Genomic DNA, 23,762 nt, shown 5'->3' with positions numbered 1-23,762 from the left:
CCTTAATAGGAAAACTCTGTGGTTTCTGTGTACCCAACCCAACCAGCGTGGAAACGGCCGGGAGCCGATGATGACAGAGGATGGGCTCAGCCACCGACAGCCCAGAACTAATAAAAGAAAAGGAAAATCGGATATAAGTCTGGTTCTTATTAAAGGGGTAAATTTAGCTTTTTGGCTAGGGCGGGGTAGGGGTGGCCGATGCGCCCCACGGGGTCCCTCCTCGGTCTCCCTCCCCCAAGAGCTCTGGGCCAAGTGACTCAGAGCAGCCATGGTGGGGGCGGAGGGCGGGGCGCAGGCTGGCTCCCTCTCTGCTTCTACAGTTCTTCACACCTTCTCCCATGTCTCTCACTCGCTCTCCTGGACGGGCAGGTGGCCAGGACCTCCCCTTGCCCCCAAGACACTCTGGAAGGCCGTGGGGCGGCTGGCCAGGGGCGTGGGAAGGCATTCAGGGTGGTCAGCGCCACTCCCTCGCCGACCCCCCACCACAGCTGGATGAGTCTCCCCGCCCCAAACCGAACACGCCCCATTCCACCATCTTGAGAGAGCCAGTTGCGGGAGACGGACACGCCGGTGAAGATGTCAGGGGCACACGCACGCACACCCCAGCCCAGGTATCCACCCTGGCCCACAGGTCCCCGCAGAGCAAGGGAGACCATGTGGACACCCACTCTGCCCTCTTGCACTCCGGCCTCTCAACTGGGGCCCCCGCCCCCTGCCCTGACCCAGGACGTGTCCACTCTAGCTGTGGACGTGGAGGGGACACAGGGCAACGGATGGGGACCCAGGGCCTGCCCAGACATACCAGCCACAGATGAGCCCCAACAGAGCCGGGCTGTAGGGAGACTCTAGTGCTCTTGGCCCCGCGTCCACACAGCCATGTGGCCTTGCTGGCTGGCCCCTCCCATCCTCCAGTGGACTAGCCACAGCCGCGGCTGGGAGTGTGCTCCTAACTCCTGCCACCTGGCCCACACAGGCGACATCAATGACACAGGCTCCATACCAGAGCAGCTGAAGAAGGGTGGGCAGAGGCAGGTGCAGGCTCGGGGTGGCCGGGGGGCAGGCTCTCACCCTCCTGCATGTTGACCCATCCTTGTGGACATGCACACGTGCATACACCCATCCTCATGGACACACACACACACACATACACACCCAACCTCATGGACACACACACATACACACGCGTATATACCCATCCTCATGGACACACACGTACACACGCACATACACCTATCCTTGTGGGCATACACACATGTACACACGCGCATATGCCCATACACACTCACATACACCCACCTTCATGAACACACACACGCATACACACCTATCCTCATGGACACACACACACACGTACACATGCTTACACATCCATCCTCATGGACACACACATGTACACATGCGTATACACCCATTCTCATGGACATGGACACACACATGTACACACGTGTATACACCCATCCTCATGGACATGGACACACACATGTACACATGCGTATACACCCATCCTCATGGACATGGACACACACACACGTACACACGTGTATATACCCATCCTCATGGACACACACACACACGTACACACGCATATACACCCATCCTCATGGACATACACACACACACACGTACACACGTGCATACACCTAATCTCAAACACACAGGTACACATGTGCATACACCCATTCTCATGAACACATACACACACGTGTATACACCCATCCTCATGGACATGGACACACACACACACGTACACATGCTCATATACCCATCCTCATGAACACACACGTACACACGCGTATACACCCATTCTCATGAACACACACACATACACATGCATACACCCATCCTCATGGACATGGACACACACACACGCACATGTACACACGCTCATACACCCATCTTCATGGATACACACACGTACACACACGCATATACACCCACCCTCATGGACACACGCACCCACATATACACACACCCACATATACACCCATCCTCATGGACCTGGACACACATACACATGCACATATACACATGTGCATACACCCATCCTCATGAACACACACACATATACATGCGCATACATCCATCCTCATGGACACATGTACACATGTGCATATGCCCATCCTCATGAACACACACGTATACACCCATTCTCATGAACACACACACGTACACCGGTGCATACACCCATCCTTATGGACACACACGCATACACCCATCCTCATGGACACACACACACGTGCATACACCCAAACTCATTGACACGCACATGTACACACATGTATAACCATCCTCATGGACACACAAACACATGCACACACGCACACGTGCATACACCCACCCTCATGGACACACACACGTGTATACACCCATCGCCATGGACACACACGTACACACGTGCATACACCCATCCTCAGACACACATGCATATACCCATCCTCATGGATGCACACACACACACACACGTGCATACACCCATCCTCATGGATACACATGTACACATGCACACACTCATCCTCATGCACACGCATACACGCGCGAATACACCCATCCTCATGGACACACACACGTACACAGGCGCATACACCCATCCTCATGGACGCACACACGCACACGTACACATGCACATACACCCATCCTCATGGACACACATACACACATGCATACACCCATCCTCATGGACACACACACGTACACATGTGCATAATACACCCATCCTCATGGGAGCACACACACACACTACTTGCTTCCCAGATTGGCCTGCCTGGAGGTGTGAGGCCCGTGGTCTCCCTGGCAGGGTGGGGTGCTCTGCCCACAGCCACCCTGGGCTGTCTGTGATGGTTCTGTGGGTAGTTGCAGCCCCCAGAGCTGGGGTCCCTGCACCCAGGCGAGAGAAACGATGGTCTGTGTCAGCTTATACAGGGCTGGGGGTAGGTCAGGGAGCAGGGACAGCTTCACATGCTGTGGTCACCACGTCCAGTGTGGTCACCACGTCCAGTGTGGAGGTGGCTGCTATGTTGGCCGAGAGTCCACCTGCCACCGAGAGGGCTCAGATCACCCTTGCCCCTGGTGCTGAGAAGGACCGGGTGCCAAGGGCCTGACTCCCAAAACGAGGTTGGCTCAGGGTGCAGTATCCCAGGAAGGGGCTAGGTGGGGGCTGGGGCCAGGACAGGTCACTGGAGGCTGAAAGGGCAGGGACCAGCCCCCACTGAGGACCGGCCCCCACTGAAGTGCCATTTTGTTATTTCCCAGCCAACTGCTTTTGGTACAGCTGGCTCCCGCCACATGGGGCCTCGCACCTGTGTTACCCTTCCAGGAGGACGTGTGCCCCTTGCCAAACTCTTGTTTCTCAAGGCTTGGTTCACACCCAGCCACCTCCAAAAAGCCCAGTCTGCCTCCTCCACAATGAAGGTCCCCCCTTGGAACTCCCCACCACTGCAGGACCCTCCAGGCAGCAACCTGCGGAGACCCCAAGGGGCTGAGCACGCCTATTGCTGCTGTGTGGCACCGAGCCAGGTACGGGCTCTGGGCTATCCCAGGGTCCAGGGAGATGGGTGGAGAAGGAAGGAACCAGGAAGCTGCCAGCAGACGGGTCTCAGAGGGCGGGGGTCAGCCGGCCAGGTGCCCTCCTCCAGCCCCCTTGCCTGGGCCTGTCCCCAGCCCCCCTGTGCAGCATCTGGTGGCCCTGGAAGGGGGGCTGGGGCGGAAAGGGCAGAGCTCCAATGGGAGCCCAGAGCAAACGTGCAGAGTGCATGGCCTCTGGCGAGGACAGGGCGCCGTGGTGGGTGACGGCCAGCCGGGTGGGGACAGGACAGGCTGGGGCAGGGAGACGGAGACCATGCTGGGATCCAGGGAACCCACGAGACTTCTCAGCGCAGTGTGGCACCGACGGGAGCAAGCAGGGCTGGGCCCAGGGGGTGCCGGCCACCTCCACCCCAAAGCCTCACCCTGTCCTGGGGCCTTGGGGTTTGGGGACACGTGGTGAAGCTGTTATGAACCCCAGGGAGCCTCAGTCCTTCCTACCCCGAGAGATGGGGCGGCAGCACGCCAGGCCCTCCTGATGGCCAGCACTCCTGCTGCACGGCCCCACGCCCTCACAACACACACGTTCATCTTATTCATCTTGTTTTTCACCTCAGCCTTCCGAGGTAAAAACTTGGCATTCCTAGGAACTCTGCAAGCGGGCGGGCAAGGTGGGTGGCTCAGGCAGGGACCTCTGGGATGGGGCAGACAGGGCTGGCCGAGGCGGCTTGGGGACCGGGTGGGAGGCCCAAGGGAGAAAAGGCCCTGGTGAGGTCCGGCAGCTCCTGGTGCCCTCAGCACCCGGCCCTGCAGCTTGAGCTCCACCTCTGTGGGGTCTGGGCAGCGATGCTGGCCGCCTGCATACCCCTGCCGGCCTCACGGACCATTGGGAGAACCAGCACACTCCTGAGCCTCTGCTGCCCAGACAGGACCTGCCCCAGGGACCAGGGTGCCAGGCAACGGCCCTCGCTGAAGGAGGTACCCCCACACTGTTGCCCCTGCCCCAGGACAGGTCCTGCCTCGGGAGGAGCCACTTTGCTGCCAAGGGGGACATCAAGGGGGCCATGGCTAGTCCCGGGCAGGTGGCTTGGGATGCTGTGCTGGGCCTCCCCGGTGGGGGTCAGGGCCCAGAAGGCACCCCCACAGCTTCGCAGGAGAGTCCAGAGACATGCTCAGAAGGTCCAGCAGGCCAGGTCCAGGGCCAGCTCCCCATCCCGAGGGCACCCAGGTGGGCTGCCAGTGTCGCCCCAAGGTGGGCTGGGGGAGCCCCCGGGGCGACTGACGCACCTGCGCACCCCACCCAGGCAGGCAGCTGATGCAGAAACAGGAGAAAGCGCTGCCTAGATCAGAGAACACAGCGGCCCCAGCCCCCCACAGCAAGCCCTGCGCTCCATCCAGAGAAGGATACCTTAACCTGGCTGGTACACGAACAGTTGCTGAGTGCCCATGACAGGCCAGGGTCACCGACCCTCGCCCTGAGTCCAGCCTGGAGTCCAGGGAAACCACAGGTGGTCTGAGCGGCCTGCCTCCTGCATGGGCCCTGGGGCCTTGCTACAGACCCTGTGGCCTCGTGGCTGTTTTGGGTTCGGCTCGCTCCACCAGTTGGCAGAACATCTGGGAACAGACCTCCCACAGGTGCTGAGACGACACTGCGCCTGCGTGGACAGCACTGCCCTGGCTGGGGTGGGGACGGTCCACGGGTATCCAGGGGCCTGCTGCTGCGGAGGGGACAGCCCAGAGTGGAGGTGGTGGTGTGGTGTTGGGGGAAGAGAGAAGGGGGAGGAAGAGTGGTGAGGGATGAACAACAGGGCCAGCCTCGCCTCAGATGTCCAGGACCAGGCTGGCACAGCGGGTACAGAGACTGAGAGGGAGCAGGCTTCCACTGAGTCCGGGGCTTGCACTTGGCCAAGTCACATGGAAGGAGGCCGAGGGCATGGGGCAGAGGAGAGGCACAAACCCCTGAGGGCAGGTCTGCCCCAGACAGCAGCCAGAGCCCGAGGAGGGCATGGTCAGCACAGGGGAGGCAGCCACAGCCACGGGTGGGGTCCCAATGGCCCACTCTGGGGTGGGGGAGGCTATGACTGCTGTGGGTGGCCTCAGGGAAGGTCCTGAGAACCCCGGACCCTGGTGTTCACATTTATGTAACCAGCCCTTGGTGTGGACAGGACCTGGACTCATTTCTAGAAATAGGATATGGTAGAAGTGACACCACCCACTGCCCCCCAAGGTGAGGCCGCACCACACCGAGCTTCCGTCCTGCTCTCTCACTCTCGCCCTCCTGCCAGCAGCCGGCAAGAATCCGACACCCACGACACCCGGAGGGTGGCCTTGGGAGGCGACTCCCCACAGCTGGGTCTGGATATGTCCGAGGCCCCAGCCAACACCTGGCCCTGAGTCAGATTCCCGACTCACAGAAGCTAGGAAATAATCAATGTTCACTGTTTTAAGCTACCGAGTTTTGAGATAATGGGAGAGAGCCCCGGCTACTCATGCAGAGAAGAGACAGAGCCACAGGGTGGGGCGGGGGGCGCGGACAGGGAGAGCCCCTGGGAAGGTATGGGAAGCACCAGGAGGGAGAGTCGGTGACTCCAGACAGATCTGCCTCGTGCATGAGTCAGCCACTGAAGCCTGGTGGCTGCTCCCTGCCCTGGCCGACCGGCCCCAAGGGTGTCTGACCAAGGTGTGGGAAGCTGCCCCCAGGCCTTCGCGGGCCACGTGTCTCTCCCTGGCTTTTCTGGCTTTCAGCATTTTCAAGGGTGTCCACCCAGCCGCCTCCCACCTGAGGCCCTCCAGACTTAGGTACTTTGGATTTCTGCTAAGTATTTACCATCAAACTCTCAATGTGTTAGGAAGGATGGCATGGCCTCACATACAGTTTTCGAATTTTCTTTGATTTTATCTGTATTTACACACACTAAGAGCTTTTTAAGGGTTAGTCGAAAAATGCATTACAATTTAATTTTGGTATTACATTAAAATAAATTAAAAGTTTATTTTTAGATACCAAAGGGATGCGAAAACGCTCAGAGAGGGGACTGGCTTCCAGGAAAACTGGCCACAAGGCGACCTGCTGGCCTGGGGTGACCAGGGCCCACAGCAGGGCCGGCTCGATGGGGTAGCCATCCCACCACGGAGACCCGGCATATCCTGGGCGACCACAGAGCTGGGCTCTTTCCTGTCACTCCAGGGCCAGTTCACCGGCCAGGGACGGGGGACCTGCCATCGGGCCTCCTGGGGGTCACCAGCTGAAGCCAGAAACCAGGAGGCCACGGGGCCCTGGTCCTACCCTCACCGTGGCCACACGTGGGTCTCTGCACCTGTGTGTCTCACTGAATGTAAATGCTTCCTGCAGCAAAGCTACTCTCAGACGCAGGGATACGATGCTGAGTGCGGAGCTGGAGGGAAGAGTGACCAGGGTGCGGAGGGGCAGGGACCAGGGCGCGGAGGGGCAGGGACCAGGGCAGCAAGGGGCTTGTTGGGAAGGACCTTGCTGAGGTGTGCAAGTGTGGGCAGAGACAAAGGCCCAGAGACCCAGGGAGGCTGGGCTGGGGTCCCCAGAGCTCAAGGACTATACTGAGGCCTCCCTGGAAGGGTGGGCTGGGCAGAGTGTAAGGGGAGCTGCCCAGAGGGCCTCAGGTCTAGGATGCCCCAAACCTACACCCCGGGCCACCCCACACCCTCTCCGGGTGGCCAGCAGCTCACCCGTCTTTGTGGGTGCTGGGTGGAGAGGCCTCTCAAGGAAGGAAGGAAGGCAGGCAAGTGGGAGTGGGGCTGGCCGACAACCTCAAGGACCCCGCTCCCCCCCAACCCCACCCTCCCTGATCAATCTGAATGCAGTGGCGGATGGAGCCAGCCGTGCTCCCACCCACAGGGCAACGGTGCCTCCCGTCTCCCCAGCCTCTCTCTCGGGCCTGGGCTGACTGCAGGTCCACCTCCTGCTGCCTGTCTGGGGTCCGGGTTTGGGGGCTGCCAAGAAGGGGAGCAGGCCAGGTGTTGACTGGGGAGCTGCTCAACTGGGGGTGGCGAGTCCTCCTGGGGACCCACCAGGCACATGGCGCGGACCCTCGGCCTCAGTTCAGGGCAGAGACAGGACACGGGCACCTGCAGGCACACAATGAATGGGCTCAGGCGGAGGACGGCTGCACGACTGAGAACAAGGGAGCGTGACCTCAGAGAGAGGGACCACCGCTCAGGCCTGAGGGGAGGCGCACGGGGGCCCCAGGTCTTCACACAGACACAGGGAGAGCAAAGACCCAGGCACAGCTCCGAAGCCCTCCTTCCCTGGGAGGGACCTAGAGAGCTCTGAGACCCACCCCCGGCAAGTGGAGTGTTTGACGAATGGCCTTCCGCACCCCTGGACTCGGGGAAGCATAGCCTGCTCCACTGTCCCCCAACCCCAGGCAGACAGCCCCGCCCCCGCCCGAGACTGGGGGTTATACCGGGACATCTTTGCTCTTCTGACGGTCCCATCGCACGTCATGTGCTAGTGTCTCCCCTGGGTCAGTCCCCCTCTGCCACTGGGAAGCCCTCTGAAGTCCCAGAGCCCGGCAGACCCGGAAGGTCACGAAGGTCCCCCAGCACCCAGGCCCCATCTGGGGGTCCAGACCGCCTGCACTGCCCAGGGTGCCAGGACCCATGGTGCCTCAACCCGTGGTGCCTCAGAGCAGGGCCACATCTGCCCATCCCAGTCACATCCAATGCCCCAAGACACGCTGGAAGGTGGGCATCCACCTTCATGCCAAGCCCATGCCGGCCCCTGAACACGTGGGTAAGTGGGGCAGCTGGACCCCCATGCCAGGGCACAGGAGCCAAGGGCCCAGGTTTCCTAGTTCTGTGGCCAGACTAAGGCCTCAAGGTCACAGAACCCCTCGACGGACACACAGGAGAGAGCCTGGGCCTCTGAGGCATGAGGTGGGGCCCTCAGGAGTCTCACTGCCTGCCAAGAGCAGAGGTCCCACCAAGGGGCCCCGGACACAGCCACCTCCTCCCCAGTCCTCTCAGTCTCCGCCAGGGAAGGGCAGTGCACAGGCTGGCTGTGTGCCTCCGGCAGCTCGTGCAGGCTCCCAGGACCCTGCAGGTGACAGGGATGGCCGCAGTGCCCCCGGGAGGGCACCAGGGCCAGGACTGCATCCCCCAATCCCACTCAACCCTCCAGCAGGGCAGGGCCACTGCCCATTTTAGAGGTGGAAGGCCTAGACTCAGGGAGGGAAGAGGAGGGGCCCCTGACCCCCACCCTAGGCTGGGGCAGCTTGGCAGGGCCCCATCACGCATGCTCCCCTCAGCTCGGGCAGGCGCTGAGGCCAGGAGCTCTCCAGGGACCGAAGTCTGGAAGGCAAAACCCACAATGTGAAGGGCCTGAAGCAGCACTGTGGCCTGGTGACATGAGTCCCGGGGCCATGGCCTCCCCGTCGCTGGCACAGCCCAGCCTGCTGAGGAGGTGCTTGCAGGACCAGCCTGTGCATAGAAACGTTGCAGAAGGTGAGGGAGCTGATGCGCACCCGGCCTTCTCCCCAGGCCCTGATTTCCCTCTGGTCAGTGGGAGGGGGCAGGCCCATGGGTGGGGGAGGAGCAGCCCTCCCCAGGGTCCCTTCTCACCCACCAGTGCCCTATGACCCAGACGAAGCCATTGGCTTTTGCTCCCAATCCTAGCTGTACCCCCACAACCCCGCGTGGACAATCGGGGAGTCGCCTCACAGCCCCAGCCAGGGCCACGAGATGAACAGGAACTGGCCCCCACCCTGAGCCCGCTCCTGGCCCTCCATGACTCTCCTTCACAGCTGTGGGCCGCCTCCCTCCACTCACACACACTTCCCCCCTTCCCCAGGCCACTCAGCCAGCGCAGCTCCAACTAGTCTTCGGGGGACAGGAGCCCCACCCCCACTTCTGTCTCCCACCACCTCATGTGGTGCTAATCACCAGAGGACAGCTCCATCTGCCAATTCCCTGGGCTCTGACACCCTTTCAGGTGTAGGGCACGCAGCCTCAGGAGCTGCCGTGACAGCTGAAGACGCTACAGGAAGGCCAGGGGACGCTGCCATGTCCCCCAGGCAGGTGGCCACACAGCCTGTGTCCCCATGCCACGGTTCAGTGTTGGGGGAACACCTTGATTTTTAATAAAGAGACCAGAGACCCTGGCTGGGCCTCTCGCCACTGCCACCTCCTTAGTTTTCCCAGAGTTAATCGTTCATCTTTTCCAGCATGGGGGTGAAATCCTAGGGGAAAGGCAGAGCTCTTCACACCCACACGTGTGTGCCTGTGTACATCACCCGAGTGTGGATGGGCACTTATGTACCGTGGCAGGCGACGGAGGCCAGCGTGGCTCAGCCCAGCTCTGGGGACAGGAAGGGACAGAAAGACATGCCCCCCCCAGACTCGGGAGCCTGCAGTGCCCCAGGAAAGGTGGCTGATATCAGGGGAAAGGCACTGGCCCCAAGCAAGCCAGCCGGGGGGCTGGGCAGGGGCTGCTGCCAGACTTTGTGGGACAGATCCAGGTGGTTGGTCAGGGCTGGGAGGTCACAGGGCTGGGGGACAAGAAGGGCTGCAGGCCCAGGAGATGCTGCTGCCAAGAACAGCTCAGCTGGTGTGGGGCATGGAGGAAAGGAGAGGTGGGCATGCAGCAGTCAGGGGCCCCTCTCCACTTAGGGTCACATGGGGGCTCTGAGAGGATGTGACGCCAGGCTCAGACCTCCAGGGTGGCAGCGGCAGGCACTGGGGATTGTAGAAGCTGACCAAGTGAAAGGCCGGGCAGGGGTAGGCCCCAGGAGGGCAGAGACGGTACTGGGGGCAGCTGAGAGGTGGGAGTGCAGGGTGGAAGCCTAGGGGGTGGGAGGAAGGTGGGGCCTGGGGTAGCCGAGCATCTAGGAACCTCTAGGACCCCAGGCACAGAGGCCAGGGGTGGAGGCGGCCACAAAGGACAGGAAGCAGCGCCCAATGCAGGCAGTGGCTTCCAGGACAGCCAGACAGTCTCAGGGCAAGCCCAGGACCAGACCTGACCCCGAGGCATTCGCCATGCACTAGAATTGATCTTGACAGGAATGTCCTCCTGCTGAGCAGGAGCTCAGGAAAGGGCAAGGCCAAATTCAGCTGGAGCCTGAGGACAGGGTCCACAGCCACACTGTGGCAGCAGGAGGAAGGGGGCCAGGGAAGGCGCTGAAGGGAGGCTGAGCCGCAGAGGGTCATGCGGATCTGGGGCTCTGCTCCCTCCTGCAGGTGGCCAGGAACCATGAGCCAGGAGACGGAGGAGGGAGCTGGTGCGGAGGACGTAGGGGACAGACAGATGCCCGTGCCAGTCACTAGGCAGCCTGGCTTTCCCAGGAGCCACTGGAGTGGGACTCCTCGCGGGCCAGTTGTGAACAGTGGGAGTGGGAGTGTGTGTGAGTACGCAGGTGAACGCCTGGCTCGCGGTGTGAGCACACAGAAGCAGGTGTATGTTGCCACATCTGTGAGTGTGAGCAGCTGTGAGCTTGGTCAGTGAACCTGTGACTGGACCCCGCTGGGATATCCTTCCTGGGGTCTACAGAGTGGGCCTCACCCAAGAAGGGGCCACAACTCCACCGTCTGCAGGGCCAGGAAACCCCTGCCAGGCGGCAATGTGTGTTCATGCCTGAGAGGGGCACCTGCCCTGCAGCGCAGCCCCTTCCCCCACCCACCGTGGCACCCCCATCCTGGGCTCAGGTCCCTCGGGTCTCCGGTCTGGGCATCCCCCATCTCTTCTTCCCTGGATCTGCTCACTCTCACCTGTGCCATGTGTAAGAACAGGAGGGGCCTCTGCTTGCAGAAGTCCCAGGGGAAGAAAACAAAGCTTCAACTGTGCCCCAAGAACCAGAGGGAGAAGGAGTCGCACCGAGACGGGACTTCCCTTGAAGACGCCAGCAGGCTGGTCTCTTTCTTACTTAATATGGCTAAGGCTTCTCTTTTTTGGTGGGGCACTGCCCCCCAATGTCACCCTCTGCCTCGGGGAGCCCCGCCTGCTGCTCAGAGGACCCTACTGGAAGCACACCCATCCCCCATTTCTGTAAGTTTCCACTGGAGAACCATGTCCCTGCACTGAGCTGGGAGACAGTGGGTCTCCCACAGACCCGAGAAGGGGCAGCACTTCCAGACAGCCTCAGAGTCCCCGCATGTCAAGACACTGGACTTTTTGTTGGGGGATCCTAGGGGAGAGGAGGGGAGGCAGGAACCCAACCCACCTGTTTGTCCCTCCCTTCCTCCCCACAGCAGGTCAGAATGAAAAAAACCCACTTCCTGGCTGATCCGATCTGGAACCTAATCGTGTGGATAGCTGCAGCAAGCCAGCCCGGCTGCCTCCCAGCTTGGGCGCTGGACGCCTCCCCACCAGACCTGAGGCTCGCTGCAAACCCCACGCCGACCTCGTAACAGGACCTGGGCGCCGCCTGCCCCCAGCGCCTGCCACCACATCCCCTCAGCCCACGCCTAGCGCCCACCGTCCCTGTATTCTCCGGCGGCAGCTGCTCCGGGGCCACGGGAGGCAGTAATATTATAGATTACAACAAACAGGGGCAGCCCACTGACAAATAGGCCTGCGTGAGCGAAACGGTATATTATCCCATAAAAACGTCAGCGGGCAGAGCAGCGGAGCCAGAGCGGAGTGCGGCCCCACGCCCAAGGCCCTTCCAGGCCCCATCCTTTGCAGAAGGGCCTGGGCTGCAAGTGATTTTCCAGACACTGCACGCTGGCTCTGATTTTGTTTTTTGCTTGTTATACTCTGTCTTCGGTGAGGGGAAATGAGGTCCCAGAGGTTAATGGGGACCGGGGAACCCCAGGGAAGCTGTTCCCAGGTGGGTGGGGAGCGGGGGTCGGGGGGTGAATGCAGAGCTACCCAACAGACAGGGGCATGCCCTGAGTCCAAGTCCATTCACAGCACATCTTCGAGGCAGAGGCCACCTGGGGAGGCCACCTCCCCTCGAGGAGGCTGCCCAGGAGCTGAGGGTTTCGGACCCTCCCCTGGGCAGGCCAGGACGAGCCTGCCTTCCTCCTCGGGGGAACGAGGCAGTACGTCTGAGGGAGGGCTTTTTGGAAACCTGCCATTCAGGATGAACCCATCAAGCAGACAGACAGCTTCTGTTGTTTGCGGGTGTCAGGAGGGCAACAGGGCACCTCAAAGGCTGGGAGGTATTTTCTCGAGGGACTCCCTAGGCAGAGGCTGGCCCCGCTGCCACCCAGGAGGAGTCCTGGTATCACTTCCACAGCAGCTGCTGGGCGACCAGGTCCCTCTGAGAAGGCCGTTCCAAAAGAGGGCATGTGCCATGTACTGAGCTCAGGGGGTCGGGGAAGACTCTCTGGTGGGGCTTTGGCCATGACAATCACAGTAGCTGCTTCACAGGATCCAGAGGGCAGAGGACAGAGGACAGGTCCCATTTGTTACGGGCCTATATTCAGATATTTATGGTAGGGAGGAAGCCAGGCCGGGGGTGGGGGGGCCCAGAAGCCTCTTCCAGAAGGAAGGGTAGGGGGGCACAATGGAGCAAGGCTTTCTTCCAGCAGGAAAGTACTTATTCCCAGTGGGACTGGCTGAACTCTATCTGTGCTTGGGAATTCCCAGCCCAGGGACATGGGCAGTCTCGGCTCCGACCCCAACTAAGATCAGGGTATTCTGGGAAATGTAGTCCTTTGGGAGTTAGAAGGGCCGGCCAGGATTTCTGGGCGGGGGCGGGGTATTGAGTTAAGAAACAGCCAAGGAAGAGGGGGGAACATTGAGTTAAGAAACAGCCAAGGAAGGCCGGGCGCTGTGGCTCAAATCTGTAATCCCAGCACTTTGGGAGGCCGAGACGGGCGGATCACGAGGTCAGGAGATCGAGACCATCCTGGCTAACACGGTGAAACCCCGTCTCTACTAAAAAAATACAAAAAACTAGCCGGGCGAGGTGGCGGGCGCCTGTAGTCCCAGCTACTCGGGAGGCTGAGGCAGGAGAATGGCGTAGACCCGGGAGGCGGAGCTTGCAGTGAGCTGAGATGCGGCCACTGCACTCCAGCCTGGGCGACAGAGCGAGACTCCATCTCAAAAAAAAAAAAAAAAAAAGAAACAGCCAAGGAAGAGGAGGGAGTAAAGGGAGTTACCATTACTCCAACCCCAGGGTGGATGTTCAAAACTCCTGGCAAGTGGCTGTATATATAAACATCTGCTGCCTCAAAAGACACCAAAGACCTGGCACGGTGGCTCACGCCTGTAATCCCAGCACTTTGGGAGGCTGAGGTGGGCGGATTGCTTGAGCTCAGGAGTTCAAGACCAGCATGGGCAACCTGGTGAAATCCTGTCTGTACTAAAAATACAAAAAATTAGGGCGTGGTGGTACATGCCTATAATCCCAGCTACTAGGGAGACTGAGGCACGAGAATGGCTTGAACCGGGGAGGCGGAGGTTGCAGTGAGCCAGTGAGCTGGGATCGCACCACTGCACTCCAGTCTGGGAGACAGAGCCAGACTGTCTCAAAAAACAAAAACGAAAAGAAAAACAAAAACAAACAAACAAAAAAACACACCAGACAATGCTACCATTCTAGTCTCAGATCATATCCACATACGGCTTTTCTGATCAAGTAATTTTGAGGACTCTTATTTTGGTAGGGAGACCTAGAAAGTCCCCAGAGAGGAGGGACCCCAACCAAACCACCCAGGATGAAAGCAGCATTCAGTGATTCTCCATGATTGTTCTCCTCTGGCCCCTGCCCCCAGACACACAGAGAGAAGGAGAACAAAGGTGCCCGCCAGGGGACAGAGGTGCTACCTGCCATGCCTCGGCCTCCAGGAGAGACTGCAGCTGTCCCAAGCGCTCACACATTATTTATGCTCACAGCCAGCTCTGATGACATATGTAAGTTGACAGCGAACATCCTATCAACTTGCTGGAGTGTATCTTGATTGTTAAAACACTCTTAAAGGTGTACAATCATTTATCAAATTAAAATAGCTGTGCCTTGCCAGTTCTTTTTCTACCTTCCTGGATGGAACCCCCAATAGTCTCCATCCTCCTCTAACCTCCTGGGTAATCTGCCCTTGCACCCAGGCCCTGCTCCTCAGGAGACAATGTCCCTGCTGCCAGGAGCCCCAGCCTCAGCACCCCCTCCCCACTCCGGCCCAGGCCAGGGCAAGCCCACTAATCGCCAAGAAGTGACAAACGCCAGAAGCCTCACCAATTAAATTTAAACTCATGCAAAGCTCAGTGGCTAGTAAATTATTATTTTTATTAGCTTGAACCAAGTTCCCGTAAGAGAGAAAGTCAACTTGCTCCCATGAATGGCTCTGTGTATAATTTATTTAACTCTGTGCTCTTTGCCAAAGCCTGGAATATTTTTAGCTCGTTCTGTTGTTGGATTTGGCTTTTTTATGTGTGTTTCTGAGGGGTATTTTTAGCCTCATCCATGTTATTCTAACAGCCTCCTATGCATTTTGTCCTGTCTGTGGGGGCTGTTGAACCCTGTCTCACAGGGAGATGAGGGAAGATTTCTAAGAATAACCGGGGAGCGTTTGGGGGGACGCGCGTTTTCCAGGGGAGATGCGCTATTTGCACAACGCCGTTCTCTGCCTGGCTCACTAATTTCCCTTATTACTCACGTGACCTGGATATTCCTACAGAAAGCGCGGCGGCTCCGTACAGGGATAATCAGACGTGGTGGCAGCACAAGCCCCACTGGGGGAAACCCACATTCCAAACAGGGCTTTGGCGGGGCAGGCGTGGCGGGCCACCGCTGCGGGTCCACGGGCCTTACATTCCCGGATTCCCGTAGCTCCTTTGGGCTCGGGGCAACTTTGATGTCTACCTCTGTCACTTATGGAGCAGGACGGGTGATGTCTTCGGAAAGTAACTCTTTTCACACCTACTTAATGTTGGTAACCGTTGCAGAAACACTCCATCGTGTCATGGAGTTAATGAGGTATTTAAGAAAATGTATTTTTTTTTCTTTACGAAAAAATATCACATGATGAGGGAGGGGAGCCTGTGATGGGGTCTTTCCACACTAGGAAATTATCTTTTTTTTTCCTCTACCGAGTTGGGGGTATTTTTTGGTTTTGTTTTTTGGTGTTTTTTTTTTTCTTTTTGAGATTGGCAGTAGGAAGCACTTTTGTAGCAGGAAAGAAGTAGTTTGCAGTTCTCCCACCAGAAGGAGCCTCGCCTTTCTCCCACAACCACCCCAGGCTCAAAGCACCTGGTTTCCCAGGCCCCAGCAATTTACACCCCAAAGAAGACAAGAGAAAGGGTGGGAGGGGAATCTGAGCAGATTACTGAAACCAAGATGAGAAATAGCGCCTTGGTGGAGGCGGAGCCCTGGCCCCTGGAGAGGGGAGGCCTACAGGACAGACAGGAGCTGGCCCGGTCAGAAGCCAGGAGGACGGTGGGCTGTCTATGTGGGCCTCTCCCCAGGCCGGGGCTGCTCCAGATCACACACACACTCCCAGCAGAGGCGCCAGCCCCAGTGGCTCCAGGCAGTAGCACTGATGAAAAATCTTGGGTTGGTTCTTGTTGATTTCTCTTTTTTCCCCCCTAGATTTCACAGCTTTGCCTCCAGACCATCTGTATTAGAGACAAAATCTAACACTGAACTAAAAATAATGATTCCAAACATTTTAATTGCACCTTTTGGTGACAAGGTTACTGGAACAGCACTTTACCATAAAACCCTACAGCCCGAGTCTACAGCTCCCAGCACTTTCATTTTTAGAAAAACAATGGAAGAAGCCGGACAGCCCCATATCCCAGCCATCAGGGCCCCTCAGGCTGACATTTTGAAAGTGCTGGGTGGGGTTGGGGAAGGGCAGCCCAGGCAGCCAGCGGGGACAGCCTCAGTCCAGCTGGGGTGGCAGTGCCAGGCCAGACAGGCACAGGAAGAGCAGCCCAGCAAAAAGAGGCAGCCTCGCAGAGGCCAGGGCCTCCATCCCCAATGGCTGGATCCTACTCCCAGACAGGCAGGAAGAATCCAGGTCAATTTTCCTTTCCGAGGGGCAGTCAGCAGAGGGGGGGCGGACCGGCTGCAGCTGTGGCCTGCGGACGGAGGCCATCCAGGAAAATGGGAAGCAAGGCGGCCAAACCGGCCATTTGGAAGTCTGCACACGAGATGCAAAAAAATTGTTTAACTTAATTATACTTTTTTCTCTCTAAACTAGATCATATATAGACACAGACCAAAACAAATAATCTGGGGTATAATTCTTTTTTCAAAAAAATACATGCAGCTAAATTTTAAAAACCAATACAATATTTTGGCTCTTAGCAATTTCAAAAAGCTTTCTTTGAGCTACAGATGCTTCTAGCTGGATGTCTGTGTGGCCAAGTTGCCCATCACAAATGGGTTGAACATCTCCGAGCACAAGCGGTCCCTTCGGTCTGCACTGGGGAGGAAACAGGGCCTCCAGGGACAGGGGACACATGGCCCTTCAGACCCTGAACAAGGTAGCCCCGAGGGGCCTCCAGCGCCCTCTAGAGCACCCTGCGCTTAGGGAGGCTGGGAGGGCCTGGGATCAAGACGAAGCACAGAGGACACAGGCCAGGCCAGAGCCCAGAGCCATTTCTCACAGCCCTCCGGGGCCTACACACCAAGAACCACGTGGCCAAACTTAGAATGAGCAAGACAAAGGGCTAGGCCACCCGACCCGGCGCCCACCTACCCGGGTGCTGCCTAGACCTGGAAGTAAGGGCAGAAGGGGGAGAATGCGGCTAGCCTGGACCTGGCCAGGATGTGAGCTGGGGCATGGGGTCAGGGAGGCAGCGCTGACCTGACCTGATGGGTAATCTGGCCTGGCCTCCCGGAGGGGACAGCTCCAGCCCCAGCCTACCAACATGCAAGCCTCGGTGTCAGGGGCTCCTGTCTCTGTCGTGCTGTTACTTGCCAGGCTGGAGGGCACAGCACAGTGGAGGTGGGGTGCACACGCTCCCCCTACCCCCAGTAGGGGCCACCCGCCTGCAGCCAGAAGAGGGGCTGGTGGGGAGGCTGGTGAGCTGTCCCTTCTGCCAGGGCGGGCCCAGCCTCAGCGCCCCGTGCACCTGAGCCGGGTGGGCAGCAGCTCCCATGCAGGGGCAGGAAGACAAGCTTGATAACCACAGGGACAGCGGAAGAGGTATTTTAAAATCACCCATCGCTCAGGCAAGTGCTTTTTCTCCTTCTCTTTCCAGTTATAAATCTAGAGGAGAAAAAAAAAAGGGAGAAAAAGAAGGAAGGGCAACAGAGAGAAAAGGGCAGCTTCACCAAAGGCCCAGGCAGGGAGGGAAGCGGGTGTGGGCCAACCGGGGAAGCACTGGGGAGACCCCTCCAATGGGCGGCTCCCCGTTCCAATCTCCTGGCGCTGCAAATGCTGGAAGCCCGTTAGCAATTAAGCAATTTCGAGTTTGTTTTTTTTCTAGAAACGTACGTTTTTCTTTGAGTGCCCTCCCTTCTTCCGACGTTTTCCCTTCTAGCCCCGTCTCTGCCATCCGTTTTAATCCACACACTAATTGTAATCCCATTAAAGCAGATATAATTTTATTAGTATTCACAGTTCATCAAGCTACCAATAATAACTGTTACTGCCAATTTTTTTTAAGCGGTAAACATTTCTGATGTTTAGAACAAACTGTAAACAAAAGCCACCCATGTACGAGGGTGACCCGGCGGGTCCCTAGCGCAGCCCTGCGCGCTTCCCCTGAACTCCACGCTAGCTGCCCGGTGACCTCCCAGGCTTCAGGTGTGGTAGCTGCCTCTTCCCTGACCTCCCTCGACACTCATATCAAAGACACCAGGAAGAGAGCTGCCCTGGAGGCCTGGGCCCGCTCTGCCAAGGACTGACCCTCTGGGGCAGGGAGTCCGAGGGGACGGCCACCGGGCCTCCCTGCGAGGCCCAGCACCGGCGCCCCGCGCTCTCCTCTTGGAGCAAATCCACCACGCTCTCCTCTTGGAGCAAATCCACCGCACTCTCGCCTGCACCGAAATCCTGAGCGCCGCCCCGCGCCACCCCCAGCCCGAGCCCGCGCTGCCCTCCTCCCCGGGCTGCAGGCTGTGAGGCTGGGCCGCACTCCGGCCACGCTTTGTCCGGCTTTAGCGGGATACCAGAGGCACTCGTTAAAGCAAATGCATCCCTGCAAACCCATTCTCGCCCTGACACTTCAAGGCTTTATATAGAAACAGGATTTGCTCGTCTTACACCGGCAGTCCCTATTAACGCTCGCCCGGCGCACACACCACCCTAATCCGCGAGGCCGCGGCGTACCCTGGTCCCCTCCCCCCGCCACAACAGCCGTTTTGTTCCCGCAGAAAGCGCCTCGTTGTCCCAGCCCCGGAACGTCTTAAGGAGGTGAATGCAGAATGCAGAAAAGGTTTCCGTGGAATTTAGATTTGCAGGAGGGGGCGGGGGAGGGTGGCGAGGCGCGGAAAGGCTTTAATTTCAGCCGGCTCCGGGGCTGCCCCTCCGAGACCCCCGGGGGAGGGTGGCCAGAGAAGGGCCGCTCTAAATCGCGGCGATGCAGTGTTGGGGGCTGGCGGGACGCGCGGCCCCGCTCAGCACCCAGGCGGCCACCGCGGCCGGGGCCGGGAAATGAAACCAAAGCTTCTCTGCTCCCGGGAGCGGAGCGGTGGGCACCCTGTTCCGCTCTCGAACGCTCCCGTCCCGCGCCCGCCCCGGCCGGGCACTGACCTGTGTGCGAAGCCATGGGCAGCGGCGACGGGAAGTACTTTCCCGGCTGGAAGTGCGCGGGGGGCTGCGCGGCGGGCCCGGCCGGGGCGAGGCGCGCGGCGGCGGCGGCACTGCGGTGGCCCAGGCTCCCGCGCTCCGACAGCAGATGCGGCGGCGGCGCAAAGTCGCGGCCATCCATGCCGGGCCCCGGCCCCGGTCCGCCGCCGCTTCCTCGGAGCAGCGCGGCCGGGGCCCGGGGGCGGCTCGGCGCAGAGGCGGCGGCGTCCGGGATCACAGGCGGTGGTGGCGGCGGGGCCGGTCAGCACACGGGAGGACTGGGCTTCTCGGCGGGTGGCCGCGCACCGAGCCGGCGGCCGCTGTGCGGGTTCATGGTCTGTGGAGGCAAAAGCAGAGGAGACACGGGTGACTGGGGGGCTCGGCTCGCCCTGGGGTCCCCGCCCCGCCCGCTCGCCCACTCCCCCCCCACCCCCCACCCCCGCCGGCTCGAGCGAGCGGCGGCCAGGCCGGGTGGCGGGGCCGGGGCGCTCGGTGTCTCCCCGCGGCACGCGCGCGCAGCCCAGCACCTGGGACCCCGCGCGCGCACGCACCGTCCCGGCCACGCTTGGCCCGGGGCAGCTGGGGGAGCCCAGCCGCGCTGCTAGCCGCCTCCCGTTCTCGTTCCCGCGGGTCCCTGCAGCGAGGGCACCGCGGCGAAGAGGCTGCTGGCTCTGCTGGGTGATAAAAACCCAAATCTGCGAAGCCATCACGCACACTCGCGCACACACACACACACACTCACACGCACACCCTCTCCCCTCCCCCGCTGCCCAAAGGTGTCTCGGAGGAAAAGGCCTGGGGTCCACGCTCGCTCACTCTCTCTCCCCACCTCACGCCGAGATCCAGCTTTTACTGCATTCCGCTTAACCGAATAACCATGCTAATTAAGCGAGTAATTTTATTGATTGTAACTCAAGAGTTTTTTTTTTTTTTTTTAATAACCTTCCTTTTCCCCCACTCCCATCCCCCCCATGCATCTTTCGGCCCATTCTTCTGAATCCGCTGTCGTCCTCCCTCCCCAGCCCCAGCGGGACCAGCTCCTGTCCCCAGAATCGCTCCAGGACCCCAGGCCGGCTCCTCAGAGCCCCGGGCGCCCCGCAACCGCCACCGGCATCACCTGGGCCGCCACGCCGCAGTGCCCGGCCTGCTGTCCCGGAGCCGGGAGCTTCCTGTTGAGGCTGTAACAATCACCCCGCCCCCCAATCAAATTCGCCCAGGATCTTCCTCTGCGGATTGGGGGCTTGGGGGTGGGGGGGATGCTTTCAGAGTCAGAATGCTGCTCTCTCAACGGCCCAAATCGGCCCTAGGATTTCTTCCTTCAGCGCCTGCCGGGGACCGCGAGCAGAGGCCGGTCTCGGCATGGCGGGGCGGCCTGGGTACGCGGGGTCTGCGGCGCCCAGTTCGGCCCTCCAGCCGGGGAAGGTGGGCCCGGCCCAGCACAACCTACTGCCAGCAGACCCCGCCCGGACCTCCGGCGGGGCCACCTAAAATGACCCTCACCTCCATTTTCTTTCACCCCCACCCAACGCAGAACATCCACTCAGGCGAAATTGGGGACAATTTCAGACTCTGGGTGCGGAGGATCGGAGCCAGTGATAGAAGCTACGTGCACCACCTTGCTCCCCGGCCGCACTTCACATATTCCTCCTCATCTCCTAAATACGTATTGTTTTTAATGTTTATCGCCTCCAACAAAAGGGAGATGGATAGGCTTGATATTCTTAATTAGGAACTTTGCAGAAAACCTTGTGTTTTTGTAGCCATCCCACCATGACAACAAAGCGATTAAGATGTTTTCCATCTCCTGAATACCTTTTTAAATTGCGATATTTTATGCTCCCGGTTCTAAAACGTGTTATTTGCAGACTATTTTGTGTCTGATTTAATCTATAACCGAAAACATAATGTATTAAGTGAATACATATTTGCTCTGCTGATAAGCTTTTTTAATATTTATTCGGAGAGCTTTTGCATTGTAAATAAATGGGTCTACACAAAGAGTTCTCTTTGTCTGGTAACTACATACAAAGGCGTTTGGGGCTCCCTTCCCTCTGGGGATCGCCAGCTCTCTCCCCCGGTCTAACAAACAGCTCGGCGTGTCCCAAGCTCCGAGCCCGGCCTGCAAAGCGAGTGCCCGGCCGCCAGGGCCCGGAGAGTACTCTGGCGAGGGGGCTGCGAGCGCTGGGGTCAGGGGAGGGGCTGCCCAGGCAGGACCAGGGACGTGGGGGCCCCCAGCACCGGCCGGTGCCTCCCGAGCTCCGGAGGGCGCCGGGCGGGACAAAGGGAAAGAAGGAAAGAGAGGGAGGTCAGAAACCTGCAGCTTCAAAGGCGCCGAGGGCCGGAGAAGGGCTGGGGGCGGCGCACGCGGGGGTGCCAGGCTTCCTGGAGGCCTCCGGGGAGTCGTGTGTGCTGTGCTTTTGTTTTGTGGTTGTTTTTTTTTTTCCAATGAGAAATTTCAAAGTTGAGAAAGCGTGAGCTGCTGGCGATTCTCGGGACGCGGGCTCGGCTACGAAGCAGCAATTTTAATCTCGCACCCCCTGCGGGCGGATCGCAGGCCCGATTGTTCCTTTCTCACCAGCCGGCTCGACTTTTTAAGCAAACAGGAGGCGGATTACTGTCGCCCGCCTGCGCCGCCACGGCTCTGACCGGATTGGAGGGGGCTTTTCTTTGTGTTCTCTCCTCCCGGGGAGAGGCCGCGCCGCGCCTCCGCGTCTGCCAGCGCTGGGCTTCGGGGGCCTGGGGAGCCCGAGGAGGCCAGGAAGCGGGGCGAGGAAGGGCGGCCACAAGGCCCGGGCTGGGAGCCCCACAGTCCCGCAGCCGCGACGCCGCCACCCGCCGAGTGCCGAGGCCCGGGGCCCACCCCCAGCCCAGCTCCAGGAGAGGCCGCGCAGGAGGACCGCGAGGACGGCGCCGCAGCGCCAGGTCAGGCTGAGCTAAGGGTGGAAACGGAGCGAAAAGTGATGGCGGGCAGAGGACCCCGGGCGGGCGGAGAATCGCTGACGAGGGCATTTCGGGAGGAGCTGAACCTCGGAGCACAGGACTCCTTCCCGGGAAGGCAGGGCGTGACCCCGGAGCCGCGGGTCCCTCTTCCCGCGGCCCCAGGCGTGGCTGGCGCGCTCCAGGATCTGGGGCTTCTACAGGTTTGCTTTGTTTTCTGCTTTTGCATCTAAAAACCCGCTCTCTCCTCGCCCGCCTGTCGGAGACCCGGACTCCGACCCGTCTGCCTCCCTCCGGCGCCGTCTCCGGGAGCGCGGGCGCGGTGGGGCCTGCAGGCCGGGCTGGGACCTGGCGCGCCCGGGGGCGCTAGTGGCTCGGCCGCCGCCGCAGAACCCGCTCCCTGCGAAATAGCCGCACCCGCTCCCGAGGAGAGTCATGAGAACTAGGGTCGCGCCTGACCCGCGCGCCTGAGGAAAACCAGCCCGCGGGCCCCGCCACACGGGCCGTGACCCGAGCCCCGCGCGCTGTCCCGAACGCACGGTGATAACGCCCCGCTGCGCCAGCCTCGCTCGGCCCCCCTCCTCCACCCCTTCTCCGAAAAAAAAATTCTGAAATGGGAACGAAGACCGAAAAACTCGTCATGACCGTTTCCCTCCCCGGCCCCTAGCTTCGGCCCGGAAGGCCCTTCAGGGCAGCGGCCGTGGGTACCACGAGCCGGCCGGTTCCCCTAGCCGCGGACCGACCGGGCGGGGCCAACTCAGGACTGCTCCGGGGAGGGGAGCAGGGTAGGGGAGCGAATAGTAGGGGTTCGTTCGTGGGTCACCCAAAGCTGGGAGCACGCTGGCGGCGCCCGGACTTCGCCGACTGTCCGCCCGGTGCCACCCGCGCGGCTCGCGCCAGACGCAGCCTGGCGGTCCCTGCCCTGTCTCGAGTATTTATTTTTAATGCTGGGTGTCGATCGAGACAACAAGCGTTCAGAGCAAAGCAAGGACGCATTACGGGGGGAATTTTAAACCGATCGATAAGATTTTTCAGAGAAAAAAATCGCTTATATAGTCCATATTTTTTAAGAAAAAAAAGCTTCGACATTTTAACGGATTTTGTTAAAAGGGAAGGTATATATTTCTTAACATCACAACCCTGAATTTCTTTTGCTAAAAAAAAAAAAATGTAAAACCCCAAAGCCAGAATAAAAAATAATAATAAAAATACAAAAACAAAAAAAAATGAAAGCAATTTCAGTTACTTACTGGAGGCTGTTTCCTGGATACAACTGAATGCAATACAATTAAATCAGTAAATGTGACTTTGTTTTGTATTCCTATTGGTATTTTCAATGTGCTGACTGTTGCACTGTAAATGCACCGCTTCCACAACAACGACTCTAGCGAGCCCATCCAGAGCGGCTCTCAAACCTGCAGCCTGGCGCCGCGAGCCACGGGCCCTGCATACTAATAAGCTCGTGCCACTCAGCCCGGAGCAGCCAGCGCGCTGATTGGCCGCGCAGCCCTCCGCGGCCGGGAGCTCGTGCCACTCATTCGGCGTAAACAGGCCTCCCAATAGGCTGGCGCCGGGCCAGGGAGCTGCCAATCAGGAAGCAGCGGGGCTACTACCAAGCCCGATGGCGCCTAATTCAAGCCCGGCGACTGCGC

The 23,762-nt window shown here is 59.5% G+C and overlaps 1 protein-coding gene and 2 long non-coding RNA genes across 7 annotated transcripts in view; 1 reads left to right on the top strand and 2 right to left on the bottom strand.

The window, feature by feature from the left end:
• BAHCC1 (BAH domain and coiled-coil containing 1) overlaps positions 1 to 23,537 on the bottom strand; it is a 72,035-nt gene extending 48,498 nt beyond the window's left edge. For 3 of the 4 annotated variants that reach the window (XM_065532140.2, XM_065532144.2, XM_065532143.2), the window contains exons 1-2: positions 23,361 to 23,537; positions 19,138 to 19,510 (exon numbers count right to left, since the gene is read on the bottom strand). In XM_065532140.2, the coding sequence (XP_065388212.1) occupies positions 19,138 to 19,315 (178 nt within the window). In that variant the 5' untranslated portion in view covers positions 19,316 to 19,510; positions 23,361 to 23,537. Of the gene's footprint in view, positions 1 to 19,137; positions 19,511 to 19,724; positions 19,892 to 23,360 lie in introns of those variants that run through there. The other variant, XM_065532141.2, reaches the window with a different exon arrangement.
• Positions 16,087 to 17,652, bottom strand: LOC141408868 (uncharacterized). The gene is made up of 2 exons (XR_012426336.1): positions 17,516 to 17,652; positions 16,087 to 16,578 (listed from the first exon to the last, which is right to left on the bottom strand). It is a non-coding gene; the product is annotated as an uncharacterized lncRNA (long non-coding RNA).
• On the top strand, positions 18,652 to 21,171 carry LOC135967793 (uncharacterized). Of its 2 annotated transcripts, none has more exons than XR_010582065.1 (2): positions 18,652 to 18,798; positions 20,705 to 21,171. It is a non-coding gene; the product is annotated as an uncharacterized lncRNA (long non-coding RNA). The 2 variants fall into 2 exon arrangements; XR_012426335.1 differs by having other exon boundaries at positions 18,652 to 18,820.
• Positions 23,538 to 23,762: the final 225 nt, after the last annotated feature.

This window comes from Macaca fascicularis, chromosome 16, assembly GCF_037993035.2.
Source record: "Macaca fascicularis isolate 582-1 chromosome 16, T2T-MFA8v1.1".
Classification (NCBI taxonomy): domain Eukaryota; kingdom Metazoa; phylum Chordata; class Mammalia; order Primates; family Cercopithecidae; genus Macaca; species Macaca fascicularis.
The sequence above is the reverse complement of the archived record's forward strand: the minus strand, read 5'-3'. Positions and strand labels throughout refer to the sequence as shown.